This window comes from Siphateles boraxobius, unplaced genomic scaffold, assembly GCF_051911475.1.
Source record: "Siphateles boraxobius isolate OS27281-9 unplaced genomic scaffold, OSU_SipBor_1 41, whole genome shotgun sequence".
Lineage (NCBI taxonomy): Eukaryota > Metazoa > Chordata > Actinopteri > Cypriniformes > Leuciscidae > Siphateles > Siphateles boraxobius.
Window position 1 is genome coordinate 2,821,422 of NW_027509042.1, and position 20,244 is coordinate 2,841,665.

General features: G+C 37.0%; 1 protein-coding gene across 2 annotated transcripts in view; it reads left to right on the plus strand.

Moving 5' to 3' along the window:
• Nucleotides 1-20,244, plus strand: part of cacna2d2a (calcium channel, voltage-dependent, alpha 2/delta subunit 2a) — a 236,826-nt gene that overhangs the window by 89,265 nt on the left and 127,317 nt on the right. For both annotated transcript variants that reach the window (XM_077197787.1, XM_077197786.1), the window contains exon 4: nucleotides 12,582-12,641. In XM_077197787.1, coding sequence (XP_077053902.1) covers nucleotides 12,582-12,641 — 60 coding nt within the window. The remainder of the gene's footprint in view (nucleotides 1-12,581; nucleotides 12,642-20,244) is intronic.

Genomic DNA, 20,244 nt, shown 5'->3' on the forward strand with positions numbered 1-20,244 from the left:
ACCAATACTGCTACTGATGTCAGGAAATACACAGAAATTGAATGAAGTTATCAAACACTTTACAGTCTTCACTGCATAAATAATAAATTAAATATAGATGAATCCCTTATTAAAGCTACAAGCGTTCTTTAGTCAAGAGCAGTGAGTAATTTTCTCTGTTACCTGTTCTTTGATTCTGTTGTCACTGCTGCACTTGTTTATCTCACACGAGTCCCATCTTCTCACAACTCTAATTTAAGACTTTAACTAATTTAAGACTGCTCTCATGACGATAGTCAACAAAACGGACATTTTGGCATAACTGTGTGTTATTATTCGTTCAAGCACGAAAGAGAAGTCGATTCTGGCACGCGATGCGCGTCGTCAGTGTCAGCAGGACATTCACAGACAGCGCGTTCTCTTTTGTCTTTTCGCGGTTGCATGGTTTAAAAGCATTTGCATGAATAAGAACGTGATTATATAATGTAACGCTAGCCAAAGGATGACAGAAAAAACGGATGCTGCGTTAATTGTGTTTAAATATTTTTTAACGCGTTAAACTGAAAAACATTAATCGCACGCGTTACCGTTGACAGCAGCACGGACATAACCGATGTGTTTGTGAATATGCGGCAAGACGGACGTTGTGACAATGTTTCGTGTGTATTTGACCGTAAGCGCAACAAACCATGAAAAAGAGGCAGCTTTATGTGTGGACGCTGGGAATGAAGCACGAGAATGAAATCATGCGGAAATCGCAATTCAACGAACGCAGAAAACGTATGATTTGCATTTTTTATTATGAATTTGTGTGCATTATTTGTTGTTATAGACGCTTCCGACGATGCGAGATTGATGATACATTTATTATTATTTTTTACACATTTTAGCAATTTTAAAATGTTTAATAGAGTTTTTACACGGCACCCCTGCTCTCGCCAGAAGGCACCCCAGGGTGCCGCGGCACCCCGTTTGGGAAACACTGCTTTAGAAAGCTTGAAGTGTTCTTTTTTAAATTAAGTAAGTCATATCAAATATTCTCTGTTTATGTAATCAGTGTGAAACCAACGAGAGGGACAATCTTCCCAACCTGACCTCATTATTTTTAACGGCTTCTGAGAGATGCTTTGTTGGTGCTCAGCAGTGTTATTTTAGTATTATTTACAAACTATAATAGTATTTATTAATATTATTTTTTTTTAATTAGGGAATTAGGAATTTACGTTTATATTTTCATTTTTTAATTTTAGTTTAAGTCATTTTGTTATGTGCTTTTGTCATTTATTATTTTCTTTTATTTATTTAAGACTTTATATATATTTAGTCATTTTTCAACTTATTTATTTATGTTAGTTGCCAAGGCAGCAGGCATCATTTCTAATTTTCATTTAAGTTTAAGTGTTTCTTCTGTTTCTATCTTATTTTAGCTTTAGTTCAATTAACAAAAGTGATTTTTTTTAATGGTTTAATTTTAAGTTTAACAATATCAACACTGGTTCTCAGGAAGCATTATATCACTAGCTTGCTTACTGCTAATGCATTATATTAACAAGCTAAATTCAAGCATGCTAAAGTGAGTAAATGGCAGTCAATCTGATGTAACTGGACCGTTCTCATTTTGGGTTTTGAAATATGCAGCGACTGGTATGAAGTCCATGTAAATGTAATGAACTGAGCGAGTGCTGATTTTGAAGGTGGGATGTTGAATTGCTCTGAGCTGCTAGTATCATTGAAATTATTTTGCCCCCCTCAACATCCAACCGTCTATCCACGTTTCCACGCTCCGTTTGCTCAAGGCATCCATTTTAATTTGCCAATCTGTTGTAATTGCTTTGAGAGCTGGATGGCTCGGCATATTTTCTTCAAAGCCCCCCAATCTGACACACATGCACGTGTGTGTGTGTGTGCGCGCACTCATAGACGTCTCAAACACCAGCTCCGATGCACACGACCACACACGGCATTGCATGTGCACAAAAAACACGACCGACGTACGTTGTCGAACACAAGCGCTGTCTGTTCACCAAAGCGCCTACATTGCGATGCTGTCATCTCACTGCAGATCTTTCCCTTCTGAATATGAAAAATACAATAACTCAGCGCCACAGATATCTGTCACCACGTGCTCTGCGTGACCTTTCTTTTTTCTCGCAGCGTTTCATGATTGCTGCCACGGATCTGAAGCTACATGAACGTGATTGAAGTAAAGGGCAACGAGATGGGAAGCAAAAATAAACAGTTCGCCCTTGAGCTCCAGACTGTGTGTGTGTGTGTTTCAGACGAGGAAGGGAGAGAAGGACGTGTAAGAGAGTGGGGCGGCTTGATAGACTAAGATAACACTGCCATGTCAGTACCTAAAAGAACATTGTTGGCTGTCATCTCTCTCTGACTATCTCGTCCGCTCTGTCTGTCTCTCTCTTCATCTCTGCTGCTGTGTATATTATGAGAATCTGTAGCTCTTTTCTAAAGCGTAGTGAGCTGCCTACCTAGACAGCATCTTCTGATGGGATTGACTTTAAGTTTATGACTTTATGTTGACTTTAAGTACATCCGAGCTTGTCATAGACATCTAGCCATGTTTTTTTTTTTTTTATTGGTCTTGCATGATCATAATAGTTACCAGATTTTAGTCCAATTTTAAGCTGGACAGTTTTCTTGTTGGGTCTTGAAATAGGCAGAAACTGGTCAGTTTGCATATTCATATTGTTTAATGTGAGAAAACATAAGGAATATTTTTCTACATGGAGGACATTTGTTATTTTGTTCCTAATTAATACACTAGAAAATGTCAAGAAGTATGAACTAGATGCAGATCATCTTAAAATGTACAAATATTGGCGTATTAAACTGCTTGTCTATGCACTATAGAAAAGTATTAATTGAAAAGTATCAATCTAATTACATGAAATAACCATTTTAATAAAATGTAACCCCATATTTAGTAGTGTTTGCTAAGGGATGCATCACTGCTGCTGTTTATTTTAATTTAGTTCAAACTCCAACCATAAGTATTGAACTTTTGTGTTTCACTCACTTTGTTTGGGCTATAGATATGAATGATACCTCAAATCATGTGTTTTCTTGAAGAGATATGCGCTGTTACTATGATTTTCACCTGCCAGGCAATAAAACAGGTAAAAAATCCCCTAGACTTACACTATAGTAGTGTTATTATATTAATATGTATATACTATTGTAGTATTTATTCATGTTTTGAATTTATTTTTTTATTTTCAGTTTCATTTTATATTTATTATTTATATACAGTATACTGTAGCTATAATATAGTTTTATTTCATCTTTAGTAATTTTAGTACTTCAACTTAAACTAATTTATTTCAACTAGTTGCCATTTCTAATTTTAGTTTTAGATTTTTATTTATATTTTACTTAATTTTATTTAATTTTATTGATCAAAAACATTAGTTTAATTTTAATTTTAAACAAATGTAATAATCTATTAAATATCTAGTGTATACTATGTAATTTTTGTCTTGTTAGAGTATGAAATTCTTACCTTAGCAAAATGCTTGAAATTATATTTGGAATCAGTTGTCTGTCAAGCGCTATTTGTGAAACGTACAGAGTTGCTGCCTATGTAGTGTATTTCAGATGTCATTTCTTAGGCTCCATTCGAGTTAGGATGCTGTCTCAGAAGGTAGCTGCCTGTGTAGATCACAGACAGCAAGGGCGCTGACTAGTAACAGAGCTTATGAGACCCGAAAAGCTGACCTTCCCTTGTGCCTGTAGCCAAACGCACATCCAGAGATGAATTCGTATCAACATCAGAGCGCCACAAAGGGTTTTTCAGGGTGAGGGTGTTTGAGTGTGAATGTGCGTGTCCTCTATTTGCTTTACAAGTGCAGGTGACGGACACACTGTGGCGACGTGTCTCTCTCTGTTTGTTTGTGTGGAACAGGACGACAGGCTGGGAGTGTCCTCATGATGTCCTCTTCAGCCCACGCTTGGCTTTTGTACAATAGCTGTTGAGGCTGTTCAGCCGGTGTCAGCACTTATGGTACCTGCACAAGTGTGTGTGTTTGTGTGAGGTCTTTGTAGGGAACACATACTGTATAAAAACCCTGCATTGTGGAGGCAAATCTCACGATGCCAATGAGGTAAACAGCTCAAAAATGACTAAATTAAGTTTTATTTCAGAAATAAAAAGTGAAGCGTTAATGTAAATTGATAGCATTATTCTGCCATACACATGCAAAATGTTGTCACAACTGAGTTCAAAGTGAAAATGTTTACTTTCAGCAATTAAAGGTAAGGTAGGCAATTTTTGGAGAGGCTGGCAATAGCAAGCTAGCTTTGAAAGCATAATATCTCACCCTCCCTCCAAAGCCACGTCTCCTCCAAAACACGTGAACACGTAACAACTAAAGTGTCACGGGAGACAGTACCACCTGACTGCTGCAGATTCATTTCGGTGTTGATAGTGTTGCCATTGAAATGCATAAATTCGAGTCACAAACAGCTCCGAGTATAACATCACGGATGTCCATCTCTTCCAAATGACAGTAGTTATGGTGTGAGCGCAGCATAAGCTGTTGTTTTGGTTCAGTAGGAACTGTAAAAAGCGGCTGCTGTTTCGTTTGTGGTGCTCGGTGACTGACATCTGTCTAACTCTGCAGAGCATGAAACACGCTGATGATGTGTGTCTGTGCGAGCAGGTGCGCGGAGGTATGGTAATACATGCATTGACAGGCAGGTAGGACATCGTATCGGACCGAATGCAATGATTGGACGAACATTTTATGGTCCTACGCCTTCCACAGCTGATATATATACATATAAATACATTTAGAGCACTTAACTTATTGATTGCTGTCAGGATGTGAATAGACTTTCAACCAGCTTAACAAAAAATGGAACAAATAACCTACCCTGCCTTTAAGTGTGTCCTCTCATGTCTACAATATGTCAGTGTAAAATAAATTACGACATAATTTGCATTTACTTAATGTCTATTCCTTGCGAAAACTATTTGGAAATAGCTCTTGTGCATTTAATGTCAGATTAAACAGTGATCTCTGATCTTTGTGTCCAAACGGAGACATCCTAAATTCAAGATTTTTTCAGAGAATGTGACTTTTACATTATCTGAGCAGAGATGTAGATTAGCGTTGGATTTCTACACCCACTCCACTTTTGTGTGTGTGTCATGTTTACTTGCCATCAGACCCATTATCCAGTTTATTCTCATCCACTTGTGCTTGTTGTCTCAAAAGAGTTTCAATTAAATCCAGACAATCGCTGCTTCAGTCAGCTGGAGTGATTCAGAGAGGCTGGTTAGACTGAAGAGAGGAATGAAACCAGGAGGAGGAGTAAGCTAAGGAATCATGCTTTTAAAACCAGCAGATGTTATGTAAAGCTCTGGTGTTTATTTCAGTGTGATGGAAAACCACATGTGTGACAATATTGTAGTTCTGTCTGATAAAAGTGTTTGATAGATAGATAGATGACATAACTGTTTCCTATTTAAATCATTTTAAAATGTAATTTATTCCTGTGATGCAAAGCTGAATTTTCAGCATCTTTGCTCCAGTCTTCAGTGTCACATGATCCTTCAGAAATCATTCTAATATGCTGATTTCTGATTGTTATCAATGTTGAAAATGTTTTGCTCCTTCATATTTTTGTGGAAACTATGATACATTTTTCAAAATTCTTTGATGAATAGAAAGTTCAAAAGAACAGCATTTATTTGAAAAAAAAATCTTTAGTTACATTATACTGCCAATTTTTTATCAATGAAATGCTTCTTTGATGAATAGAAAAAATAATTCCTTTCAGACTTTTGAATGGTAGTGTACACAGTATTGCATGTTTGAAGTATGTGAAATAGTATGTAATAAGGAACATTTAATATTCTGCATTGTCACATGACCTCACCATTTTGCATTTTTAATTCAGTAAGTGTCATTTAATTTAGGAATAGGTACAGTTTGTATTTCAATTTGCATTTCAAAAGTCGGACTAAAATGTCTTGAAACATGAAATGCCATTAGCATTTGTTTTATTCAATAATTTAATATTGTAAACAAAATGGAAATTGATTGAATAAGTGGCTACTATGAAGGCGAACAAGTAATTAACAAAGAAGGAGAGAAACACACACACACACACACACACACACACACACACACACACACACACACACACACACACACACACACACACACACACACACACACACACACACACACACACACACACACGAATACACACACACACACACACACACACACACACACACAGAACGGACAGAAGCTGAAAATTTTGAATTCCAATCGCAGTGTTTCTCTGGTTGTATCTGTGTGCGTGTGGCCATCTGTTATTGTGTGTGTTCTGGCTCAGTGGCTGTAGTGATTGGGTTTAATCCCAGCTGAGCGCTGAGGAGTGAATGAAGGGCTTAGAGCCCAGAGCAAGACCTGGACACTGCTGTATCTTTCCTCAGGTTCAGTTCTGGTCTTGTGAAGTTGTACATGGAGATCTTTGGTTTGGACCAAACTGACTCTGACATGCACTGAGGAAGATTTTATTTCTCTGAGGTTGCTCTTCTGTAGATTTAGAAATGAAGCTTTCCCTGTTGTTGTTAATTCACGGGACTTGACACCAGTAATTTTGCCAAGAGATCTTTTATTTATTTTATAAAATGTCAGCATAGGAGAGAAAGGGTGTGTACTGTAGAAATGTTCACATACCCAGCTTTCTTCAGTCTTCTCCGTTCCTCTGGACAAAGAGGTTGAGTTTTTTATACGCGTTCAGAGGAACATATAGTTTCTATTTAACATAGAATGTATACCCAATCCTCAAGTCAACATATGCTTCGGTGGAAAGTTCATACACTGCATACACATGTCTCTGACTCTTCCAGCACACACACTCCCTGTCTCCTACTCTCACACATAAATTCAAGAACACTATGATTCACACAATACAATGATTACAAATGATTATGAAAACTAATAAATAATAATAATAATATTAAATAATAAAATTTTAGTCTTCATCTTTCATACACTGAAAAAGAAAATGGTGTTGGATATGAAAAAAAATTTCACTCATAAATTGCTAGTAAATTTCACAAATCGTTACAAAAAAACACATTGAATTAAACATTACATTTTGAAGCAGAAATACAATGGTTCGGTTATTATGGTGTAAACTGCTGTTATCATTCATATCGGCATAACTTCCATGTGAATAGCAGCTCAGATCATTAGATTTATGTTGAATTTAATGAGAAATGTTTATTTTATTAAAGTGCTGACTTATGATTGCAGATGTTTGAGATGTTGAGATCTTATATGAACTCTCAGATGAGACCCACCACTATGTGAAAATCTGAGAAAAAGAGATTTGAGCAAAAGTCTCCGTTTACTTTCTGTGCTGTGGTGAAACAGTTGAGATTTGAGGAGTTTTGATAAAGTTAAAGAAAAACAACTGACATTTTTCAAGTCATCTCAAAAGTCTCTTCAGGAGAAACAGTTGAAATATTCTCAGACCACAGTTGATATCTTATTTGTGATTTGAATGTTCTGTGGTTAGACAATAATGTAGGCCTCACAAAGGCTTTTTTTATGTGTTTTTGACCTGCACATGATGTGCTTCTGTTTAAATAAAGGCTTCATGTATTTGTCTGTTCATACATTCACTTTTTCATCCACCCATCTCTCTATTTGTCCATGTTTTCATGTAGCACCACAGTGGCACAGCAACAAAGTCTTTGACTTCCTCTTCCACACGCTTCAGTGTGTATTGAATTAAACCATTTAACTCTGTTGATTGACCTCAATGCATCAGATTTCCCACTGTGAGATGCCTGTATATATTTGGAATAACAGGCTGCCATACTACTCTAAAAAAAAACTGCACAGAATGCAAAAGATTCAGTTTTCACTATCAAATAAATTTCTGCAAATGCATAATGAATAATATCAATTTCCAATCAATCCAATCTATTTTTTTCATTGAATATCCTGTTTCCCTTGGAAAAAGGTCACATTACAGAGGTAAAGCAGGTTGCAGAAGCAATTTCATTTGGACTTGTTGGAAAAATAACCACATTTATTTACAATATACAGTAGTTACTGTAGCTAGCACTGAATTAAACATGCAGTCTGGTGCAACCTGCATGCTATTTCACAAAATCCTAAATACTATTTCCATCCATCCATCCATCCATCCATCCATCCATCCATCCATCCATCCTTACATCCATCCATCCTTACATCCATCCATACAATATTTATATCACATGTAGTATGCTAATACGTACAGCCATTGTGTGTTTGTTCTCTTTGACTGCTTGTGTGAGTGATTATAGTTGCCCTTTGAGTTACTGTGAAACAGCAGTTATGAATATTAAGGTTTTTCATTTTTACAGCTCTTGGAAAGGATTTTATACTCCTCGAATTACTGAAAAGAGAGACAGGGAGACAGATAGGGCAAGCTGAGAGAGAAAAGAAATAAAGGGAATGAAATAAAAAATAACGGAGAGAGGAAAATATCTATGTGTCATTGCCTTTGGTTTATAAGCCATTTATTTTGTCCATTGATGTCAGTACAGAAGACCGAGCCGTGTGGGATTATTTATGTCCGTAGCACAAACAATGCAGGACGAGTCACGTGCTGAAGTTTAATTCTTAAGGTCAGGGGTTTGCGCTTTGTTTAAATCCCTGCATAATAGTGAAGCGTGCCTTAGCAAACTTGAGCAATTGCACCAAATACTGCCTGACAGAGAGAGACAGAGCCTAGCAAAGACGAACAAAAAAAGAGAAGGTAAAGAAGATGGATAGATAAAAGGAAGTTAAGGCAATAAGAGAAAGACAGTACAAAACAATACGTCTCAGAGATTGAATTGCTGTGACACAGAGATGAGAGACACGATTACTGATCAGACAGATAACGAAGCCATATTGAGTTTCGCTGACTTTTTAAATGCCACTTTGCTGTCTTCAATGTGCAAACTCTAAAACACTGTCTTAATTAAAAGAAAAATATGAAATGGCATTCACAACATGTTTAATATGCCACATTTCCAACTGAAATTGAGTCATAAAAATTAAAACTGTAAAGTAAATTTTTTTTGACAATTAAGCTTGTCTGTTGACTACTGTAATATGATATCATTACTGTAAACGTGATGACAAATTATTTAAATTGTGTATACATCATTAGTACTATTTTAATATTTTAAATATATAAGTATAAAGAGACCTAAAAATATAATACAAAATATAATTTCCTATTTTTTTCTTTCAATATTAGGTTAAATATGTTATTTTTTTCCAATTATATTATTTCACATTTTCAAATATATATATATATATATATATATATATATATATATATATATATATATATTCTTTGTCTTTGCAGTGTTGCTTACATTATTTCAGGGATGGAGATATTATTATATGTTTATTAAAAAAATTTCTTGCATTGATGTAATAAGTACATATTGTACAATAAGACCAGGAGCTTTTATCATGACAGTACAGTAAACTGGTTTCACATGGTCTTTTATGTATTACTCAGAGGAGGCCAAACTAAACATACTTGACAAATTTGCTGTCTACTGTAAATATTGCACCAATCAGAGGTGTCATGGCTGTTTAACTGTGCATATGTGATTTGTGCACAGCTTAGCGGTCATCAATCAGTGATCCAATGGCCTTTCAGAGTTAAATGTCAGCTATTGTAGTCTCGACATTAACAGCGAATGCCCTCAGGTTAACTGTACTGAGCTGATTATATTCAGGCACAGATTTTATAATACTATGAGTGTGTGATACACTCTGTCACATGCAGATTTGTGCAACCGAGCCAAAGTTTAAACCGGGCCAGAGCTAGTCTATACTAATACTATACTGAAACTATTTCAGTAAAAAAGTAGTTCAAATGACTTCTGTACAGTATATGCATTTGGCATGCATGATGCCCCTTGGACTTACAGCTCATTTGTTTAAATGTATACATTTATTTGATTTATTGTACATATTTTTGGCGTATCTAGCTCTAGAAAAAATAAATAGCAACAAACAAAACAAAAACAATTAAAAAAAAAAACCTGCACCAAACCACTTTCATATTTGGAGTGAATTTGATTTGAATTTGAAACTTAAAATAAATAGAATTTAAATTTGAATTTAAATGATCTAAAATTCTAAAGAAATTCCAATTAGTCATTTTTTTAAAACTAGAAAAGCAAAGTTTGAAATGTATATAGCTGTATTTTTAATTAGAAAACCTATATAGATAGATAGATAGATAGATAGATAGATAGATAGATAGATAGATAGATAGATAGATAGATAGATAGATAGATAGATAGATAGATAGATAGATAGATAGATAGATAGATAGCTTCCTGTGGGATGTGGCCAATTTAACACACTCATAAATTGAAAGAGAGCCAATTCTTCCGTTCTGCTTTTTTAAGCAACATTTCCCTGAGCTGGGATTGATGTATGGGAAAGGAATATAATGTCCGGCTATCCTTCCATTATTATGCTGGCATCTCAGCTGAACCTTAACCAAATGGGCTCTTATTATAAGAACATCTTGTTCAAACTCTGAAGAGACAGCCTGAGCAGTTCTAGCAATTATTAGTGGAAAAACTTTTGCAAACTGTCCTCCATTTTTATCTGGGCGCACGCTCTGATCTGTGGTCCCGTCTGAAGTTATCAGGTGTTCATTGCTCCGGAAGTGAGAACTGCATAGATCAGTTAAAAACTCCACTGTTACGTCCAGATGGAGAGAGCTTCTTTTCCATAGTCTTACTTGGATCAGCTATTTTTAAAATTTGCATGGTGTACATTTAACCAATTATAGTGCTGATGCAATCAATATGCAGCCAATTAAACAAATGCTTCCTTTAGACGGCAACATGTTGAAACTGGAATCCAGTCTGTTGCTGCAACTCGGAATTTCCTGCATCCTTGATAGAAAAGTGCAGGAATATTCCACATCTCACTTTAAATTGAACGCAGTATTAGGCTGCATCCTAATTTGCATACTATGCATATTTAGTAGTATGCAAATAAGCATTAGTGCGTCCTAAATCACATTGTTTGGTGTACTTTTTTTCAAAATGTGTATCCCATCATGCTGTTTGGACTAATAGCGACCATAATTCATTTGTGACTGTTCTTTAGTATTTTGTAGTAAAATAGTGAACCATGTGTAATGGGATAATAATACCCACAATCCTTTGTGCGATGATTAAAGATGGTTATTTTGTATAAAAATTTTCACATAACTGTCAGTTTTTAGATATGTGAACCTAAAACTGAATAATGAATTTAAAAATAAAGATCCTAACACAACACAATCATGCAAACACAAATAGTATGCAGCAAAAGATTTTTTTTTTTTTCAATTTGATGACTGTACTATTTTGCCCCAATACTTCCATACTGTGTCACATACTCAAAAGTACATACTTCCTCATCCATCATTAGTGAAGCACACACTTGTAGTTTGGAGTAGAAGACTGTAAATTGTGATGCAGCCTGTGAGTCAGTGTTGTGGAAAGTGAATCTGTTCATAAATGTAGATTTCTGTGAAACATCTGCCACACTGACTTTCTGGGAAAAGTTTCCTGACATTGAGCAGGTTTGAAGTGAATTATCACCATTAACACAGAGGAGTGGGTTGTTTCTGTAGAGATAGAGCTTTTCAGTGATGATGACGCATGTAATGAATCTATAACATGCTGAGCGGCCCACGTGTTCTGAGAACTGTGTCAAGAGACAATTTATCCTGCGTTACAAACAATGCATAAAGCACTTTACATAAGATTTGTAGGATTCCAGATTGTAAAGACCTTTTTCCTGTTGCTTCTTGAAATGATTTAAATAAATTGATTTAGGCAGCATTTCCAGAAAATAACACTATAATGCATGTAAATTTTCCTTTCGGAAATTATTTTTTAATAAAATGTACACTTATGTTCCTCCTTTTACCACCAGTGTAACTAGTATATTGGTAGTTAAAAAATACACGCATTCCCTGCAGTGTGACGTGATAAAATCCATCTAAAACATTTTCTAATTCATTTATAATTATTATGCATGCAGCATGAGCTTACAGTATATTAATTGAGTAACTTCATGGAATATTTGTACTTTTTTAAAATGCATTTCTCACACCTTAGACCCATTTCGAAATGAACTAGTGAGCAAAAAGGTGTTTAAAAATGTGACGTTTTTTGAGGTCACTTTGACCCAGAAACACTTTTTGAGATTTAAGCTCTAAAATAAAAAGCAACGTCTCAGCCATCATTTGAGTAATTATGTCTGTGCAACTGTTTGAAATAGAAACATAATAATAATCATTCAATTTTTACTTCAGAGCATAAAACGCTGAGTCAAAGTGACTCAACATGATGGGCCAGGTCACAAACCATGAAACACTCACAGAACCTAAAATATACACTTTACCTTACATTCATACTTTTTTTTTTTTTACATACAATATTGATGCTGATTTAAAACAAATTGTCATCATGGATTTGAGAATTCAGGTCATTCTTCTACTGTTACCCATGATCCTTCATCTTTGACCTCTGTATCTTTTCTGTGTTTCAGAGGTTGGCTGGAGAGGCTGAAAAAATCCAACGAGAGCACTCATGGCAAGATGCAATCAAAGTAAGGTCAAAGTTCAACTGTCCTGAGAATTGAGGTTACAAACGTACTTTTGAATGAGAATATAAGAAGAATATAATTTGCTTTCTTTCAGTAACAGTAGAAAAGACATAATTGTTATATTATTCGTTTCCATTACCTTTCACAAATGGAAATTGATAGTTTGTGACAGATGAATGGATGGATGGATGGATGGATGGATGGATGGACGGATGGATGGATGGATGGATGGATGGATGGATGGATAGATAGATAGATAGATAGATAGATAGATAGATAGATAGATAGATAGATAGATAGATGGATGGATGGACATATACTGTATGAATATGTATATTTAAGAATTGCTTATTTTTTAGGTTCTGGTAAATGACAAATGAAATCTACTGTAAGTAGGGAAATGCTGTTAAAATTTAAGGCTGAGACTGTTTATTTGAAAAGAAAGCAGCTAGTCTCTAGTTTGTATTCGTGAAAGCAGGTAATATCAATTTAGCCAAAATATTTCATAGATTAACATATAAAGGGGTGAACAACTTTGTGAATTTTAGTGTACAGCTCTGTGAATGATGAGTATTAACTTTCAGCCGAGCCCGGTTTGTGAACAGGACCATTCATTGCTACAAAAATAGACACCAGACCAATGCGTTACATACGGAGGACCAGGGCTGCACGATTTGGGGAAAATGTCATATTACGATTATTGAGGTCGATATTACGATTGCGATATGCAATATAATAAACAAATGGTTTCATGAGTCAACTCACTTGGTTCTAAAGCAAAATGCACACACAGATTAGTGATAATTCTGAAATATGTATTTCTCAACTCAAACTAGCAACAACTAAATGATTGATAACACCTATAATGATCAATAAGCCATTGATGTCTGGATAAAAATGCCCCCCCTCCCCATTTTAAACATTAATTATAGCCATCCAACATTACAGTGATTCCGTCATTGAAATTGAAAGCTATTTCAACATTTATTAGGCTTCAAAAAATATAACATCTTTTAATTTAAGTGAACTTAAAACAATCCTCACATAAACCCATAATAAATGTCATATTTACCTTTGCCCTTCCTGTCTAAAAGGTAGGACATACACAGAAATTAAACGAAGTTATCAAAAGGTCTGCGCTGCATAAATTATAAATTATATATAGACTAATCCTTATTAAACACAAGTTCTTTAGTCAAGAGCAGTGAGTAATTTTATCTGTTCCCTTTATTCTTTGATTAACTTTACTGACAGAAAGTTTTATTGGCTGCTTGCCCTTTAAGAGCAGCCGCTGCTGACAGAGATGCGGATCTCACACGCGCGTCATTCTCTCACAACTCTTTACGTCCATCATAAGACTGCTCTTATGTTATAAAGATACTGGACAAACAACATTTTGGTATAATTGTGTGTGTTAACTGTATTGTGGCGCGCGGTCTGTGCATGCTCATGATACTGGCGCGGGTCTTTCTGTGAGTCACAGTCATTCACAGGCAGCGCGCTCTTTTTTTTACTTGTCGCGCTTGAACGGTTTAAGCATTTGCACGAATAAGAGCGGGATCATGGAACACTACCCAAAGGATGACAAAAAATAACAGATGCCGCGTTAATTGCGTCAAAAGCCCTAATATGTTTATTTCATATCAAAATCGCAGCATTTTGCATCATATAATCGCATAGGCTTGATATCGCGATTGATCGTTCAGCACTACGGAGGACACACACAGACATAAACACACATACATGACACATTCACACACACTGCTGTGTGATGTTGGCTGTCTCCAGGGAGACCGTGCTTGCTGTCATGCTACACTTCCCACAAATGGATTTTTAACCCCGTTGCTCCCGCGGGATATTTGAGAAAAGGCTCTAAAACTAATAATTATGAGACCTCCTCTCTGAGAGCCCATCTCTATTCATGCCTGCTTAGCCACTAAAGTCACCAGTGAAGGGGTGAGCGATAGAGGACACAGAGCGCTGTCTGTCAACCTAATGCTCCGGCATCAAATCATATGACATGATAGACTTCTGAAAGACTGTGTATTAGATCATACACACACACACAAGCACATACATAGATGTACATTACAAAACTGTTTCACAAAGGCTATTTTTCTGGAGGATTTTGCATAGCCTTGGTTGTCTTCAGATGACTTTGTAGTTGGGTTTTAAAGTGTGCATGAAATGAAAATTCACTCTATTATCTAAACGCATGTTATCGATATTATTGGGAACAATTCATCATACTGTGTTTATGTCGCTAGATTTCATCGTGACTTTAAATCAAAATGTCTAGTATGGTATGTTATGCATGTTTCTTCATTACAAATGAGTGTAGCACCCATCACACAAACTAATGTTAAAGGGCTGTTAAGTTTTAATAATTGTTCTAATTCTAAGTCCATAACACAACTATAATGATAATAAGGAGTGATATCAATGGAATCACTTTCGAAACGTTTTCTTTTTACCTTCTGATGAATGATAAAAAAAACTTTACAGCCAATCAGAATCCACCCAACTTTAAAGAGCAAAACTGCAGCTCATTTATAATAAACAGGACAATATCTTCAGTTACAGTGGAAGCTAATGCAGTTATAGTTATAGTTATTTTTATAGTTATCATTCTTGATGTAAATTGGCTTTAATTCATACTGTTATTGAACATGTGTGGACATGTTCTGGTTATTTCTGTATGCCAAGTCTTTGGTCTTTCATAGCACTGGGGACTCAGTTAAGATTCATTAAAGTAACTTTGTCCTGTTTCTCCTAAAATGTATTTGGAGAAAGGAAAATAGACTCCAATGAGTCAACAATTGTCATACAGTCCGAGTATAGAGCTAAAGAATGAATGTGGAGAGCAGCTCAGATCATCCGAGAGTGTGAAGTCGGCATGAAATTGAAGACGTCCCTGTTGTGACGTATATCTGAGTGAAACGCCTTTTCGAACAGGAAAAGATTGAGGGTTCGACTTGATTTTGTCCATTGGGATTTGATTGGATGGTTGTGGTTTGTTATTGGTGGATCTAATGTGAGTGACAGGTTGTCCCGCCTTCGTGCCAGTAAACACATCATCAGTCAATTTTGATTTCATGGTGAAATATTTGAGCTCATATTGAGATTTAGACTTTAGTATCTTGATAACTGAGGTTTGTAATCGACAATAATGTGAGAACTTGTTAAGTATGTGCGATGGGTTATTACATTTACATGCATGTTTCTGACCTTAAGCAAAATTTATATTTAATCTGATTGCTCATTTCTTGGAGACAAGATTGAGATATTAATGCGATCTCATTTGTGCATGGGAAAATGAATCTCAAACACATGTAGGTTTTTTTTCTTCATCGGAACAAAGAGCACAAAGTTATCCTGGATGCTACAATATCAGACAGTATCACAAAATAATTCCAACATCTTGATATACAATATCACACTTTCCTGAATGGTTTACATACATTATCCATTTTTCCCAAAACTTTGTTAAATTTGAGCCTTAATATAAATGTAAAGCCTCTCCATACTGTATATTTCATTTACGATCCCTAGCCATTGATCCTTAGTTTGAGGGTCAATCTGCAACCATTTACGGGTTATTGCTTTCCTACTGCTTTCTAGCAATATTTTAATAAACATTTATCCTTGTCTAAAACATTTCCTGGTATTTTACCTAAATATATAATAATGAACGAAAAATCAACCTCTACTCCCATAATTTTCCCAATCTCTGCCACTACTTCTTGCCAAAATAATTTTATTTTGGGACATGCCCAGAAAATATGATAATGATTAGCCATCGGGGTTTCACACTGCCTCCAGCAAAGGCCACGGCTCTGTGAGCCTGTATGAAGTGCTGTTAATTTGGGAGTTATAAAAAATCTTACTAAATTCTTCCATCCGAATTCCCTCCAGGATCTTGAGTTTGTGGTATTTGCCTGTATCACACATATATCTGTCCAGTCTTCATCTGTTATTTGTGAGTCAGCCTCTTTCTCCCATTTTTGTTTAATGTATATTGATGAATGGTTCTGGGATGCTTGTATACTTCCATACAATCTAGAAACCAGCTTTTTGTTATCTCCTAATGTGTACGCATTTGAGAATCTTTTCAATCTTTTAAATCGGCCTGTATTTCGGTCTTTCGACGCAATCCACAACAACTTCGCCAGGCTTTTCTGTCCCTGGCCAGACCCATCCAGTCTCTGCCGATGCTTTTTCTGAGCGAGTCCTGCCATCGGGTTGCGGGGCGGCCGAGCGGTCTTTTAATGTCGTGTGGCAGCCATTCGGTCGCGGTCCGCGTCCATCGCCCGTCCAAACTCCTGGCCACGTGTCCGGCCCAGCGCTTCTTGGCCTGTTCGGCCTGGTTGACAGCATCCTTGACCTTGCTCATCTTCCTCAGTAGCTCATTGCTGATGTGGTCCGTCCTCTTGACGCCGACCATCCGCCACTCCAGGGCACGTTCGGTCGCTGCCAGCTTCTGCCTATTGACCGGGGTCAGTGACCAGGTCTCGGCCCCGTAGAGCATGTCCGGTAGGACGGTGCTGTTGAACAGGTGGGCACGCAGGGGGGCGTGAGCCGTGTTGGTGACCACCTCTGCTATAGACGCATAGCTGACCCAGGCGGCCCTCCGTCGGCGTGCCAGCTCACGGTTGTTCTTGTGCCCAGCAGTCAGCGCCTGACCGAGGTAAACATAGCTATCAACCTGCTCAATCTCCTTCTGGCCGATGTGGATGTTGTTGTTGGCGGCCTGGGGGTTGCGCATCCACTTTGTCTTGGCCAGGTTCATTTTCAGGCCAACCGCTGCGCCGGCCTGGTCGAGCTGGTCGAGTCGCAGCTGCACGTCGGCTGCTGACTCGCCGATTATGACGATGTCGTCGGCGAAGCGCAGATGGCTGAGCCACTTGCCGTTAACGCTAATGCCCTTGTTGTCCCAGTCGAGTTGTCGAAAGACATGCTCCAGACACGCCGTGAACAGCTTGGGCGAGATTGGATCGCCCTGCTTGACGCCTCTGGCGACGGGGATGTACAGTATTACAATAGTTTGAGAATATGAGAATATTGTATATTGAGAATTTGAGAATATTGTAATTAAATTATGATCTTCCGTCAATGTACTTTTAATTTTTTTGTTAAAATAATCTCTGACCTGCAAATATCTATAAAAATCCTGCTTTTCTAGTCCAAATGTATTTGAAAGTGCCTGATAACTCTGTAATTTCCCATTAGAGATGACTGAACAGTAAGATGTGATACCTCTCCAAATCCATTGTTTAAATCTCTCGTCTACCCTAACCGGCTCAAAACCTGGGTCAAATGCCATCCAACTTAAAACTCCAGTTTGATCCTCTAATTGCAATTTCTTCAATGCTCTGAACCATACCCTCAATGAAAATACAGTCCAAGTACTCAATCTGTTATAGCTAGTTTTGCAGTTGTTTTTGAATGTTAAACGTTGGTACTGAGACACTTTTGAAAAATTGTTCTGTGTCATTCCTTTATTTTTTAAAAATAATTATTTGTGCTGCTTTCGACGCCTCATAGCTTTTCTCTCTCTCTCTCTCTCTCTCTCTCTCTCTCTCTCTCTCTCTCTCTCTCTCTCTCTCTCTCTCTCTCTCTCTCTCTCTCTGTGTTTTCATCACTCTCTCCTCTTTCTCCCGCCCCACTCACCTTCCTCTTTAACTATCTTTCCCTTTCCTCTCACACCTCCCTCTTATCTGTCCTCGTTTCTAATCAGGCGTGAAAACAGTTTGAAAATATCATATTGTTGCAAATACTGCAATTGAATCCTAATGGCGTGCGGACATTAATAATGTATTGCGGGGCTGATTTCATTTGCCTTTATAATTAGGCCAGGTAATGAAGCACTGTAGGGGCCAAACCAATTCACCGTCTTCACGGGAGAGTCGAGAGCGAGAGTAGGGGCGTCGAGGATGCTGGGATGCGGTGAGGGGTCTCTCCATTTGTCGATTTTAGATTCGTAACAGTTTCACTCTCTCTTTTGGAGCGACGATGTAATTAGATTAGCCGCACATGCTCTTTAGCACATTAGGAACGCAAAAACGTACGTGTCTCAGAGCGACGGATGGAGTAAATATGAGAGACGGCGAGAAAAAGAGGCACGCAGATCATATACAAAAGGGTAACAGGCTTATAAATGGTGTTGCTGAAGCTGGTTTGAAGTAGTTAAGCTACACACACATATTAATGTACACTACTAATGATGATTTGCTACTTGCTATTGCTAGTCAAAAGCAGGTGATAGCAGTGGGAGAGATGTTCTCAGGGACGGTTCGGATAAATTATTCAATGATTTGTTGTTTTTTATTCAAGCTTCTTTAAAAAATATTTAGTTAATTACTATGTTTTTCACTCTGTGTTAGTCACTAATTTATTCTTAATCTTATTACTCGTATTAGTGTAAATGTATTCAATTTAAAGCAGTGTTACAGTATTTTAGTATTATTTAAATACTACTGTATTATATCATTTATTCATATTTTTAATTAGCTGTAATTTATTTTTTTATATATTTTTAAAATTAATATTCAGTTGTTTTAGTAAGTTTGCTACGTGCTTAGTTTTTTCATGTTTATATTTAGCTTTAATTTGTTTATTTCAGTTTTAGTAATTTTAGTACGTATTTTATTTCAGTTAATTACCAAGTCAACATTTTTAATTTTTATTTTTATTAATAATAATAATCAATAATATTTCTTTATTTATATTTTTGAGTTTAACAAGTGTATGTTTTTCACATAAAATTCACATTTATTTTGATTTCAGCTTTATTTCAATTAACGAAAACAATTGTTAACTCTTTCCCCGCCATTGACGACTTTTTCCGGCTTTCCGTGTTTTCACTGTTTAACGGTGGGGGGCGCTATTACGCATCTTCTGAACGAGTACAGAATCTCCTGATCAATAGACATGCGAAGAAGAAGCAGAAACAAGTAATATCGTATGTAAGCAGATGCTTAAGGAAAATAATGCGATCACAATATTAAACCGCATAGAAATCAAAACTGCCTAATGTTACTGAATGAAACTTTTTTTTTCAAAAACGCTGGCAGGGATTGGTATTCGTTTACAATAACAACCCTAATTTAAACGTACATTATAGGATTTGCACTACTGACATGATATGATATGATATGCATACATTTGCTCTCTTACTAATAAACGAAGCTTGTGACAAAGCTCGCCCTCTTTCGTCAGTCAGTAGCTCTTCTCATGTAGAGGTCACAGAAGGTTAGGCCGCTTGCGTTGACGAAATGTCCCGTGCGTACACAAACCCACAGACGCATCATCACCACACGTCTGTTTGCTTAAGTGTATTCCCATAAACGCCGACCACGTGTGTGTTTCTGCATGCATGGCCAACCGTGGGAACGAGAACACCTGGCCATGCGAGTGTTTGCGAAGCTCTTGTTTAGTACCTGCCTCAGTCCATCTGTGCTTTGTGCTAACAGAGGTGACATCATCGGCTCAGATTCCCAGAATCCCGTGGCTGCTGTTGCCGTAGCGACCGCCGAGGCAGCTCGTACTTCATTGCTCGAGTCACCATTACTTTGCCCCGCGCGCTTTCCCTGATGGCCAGACATCG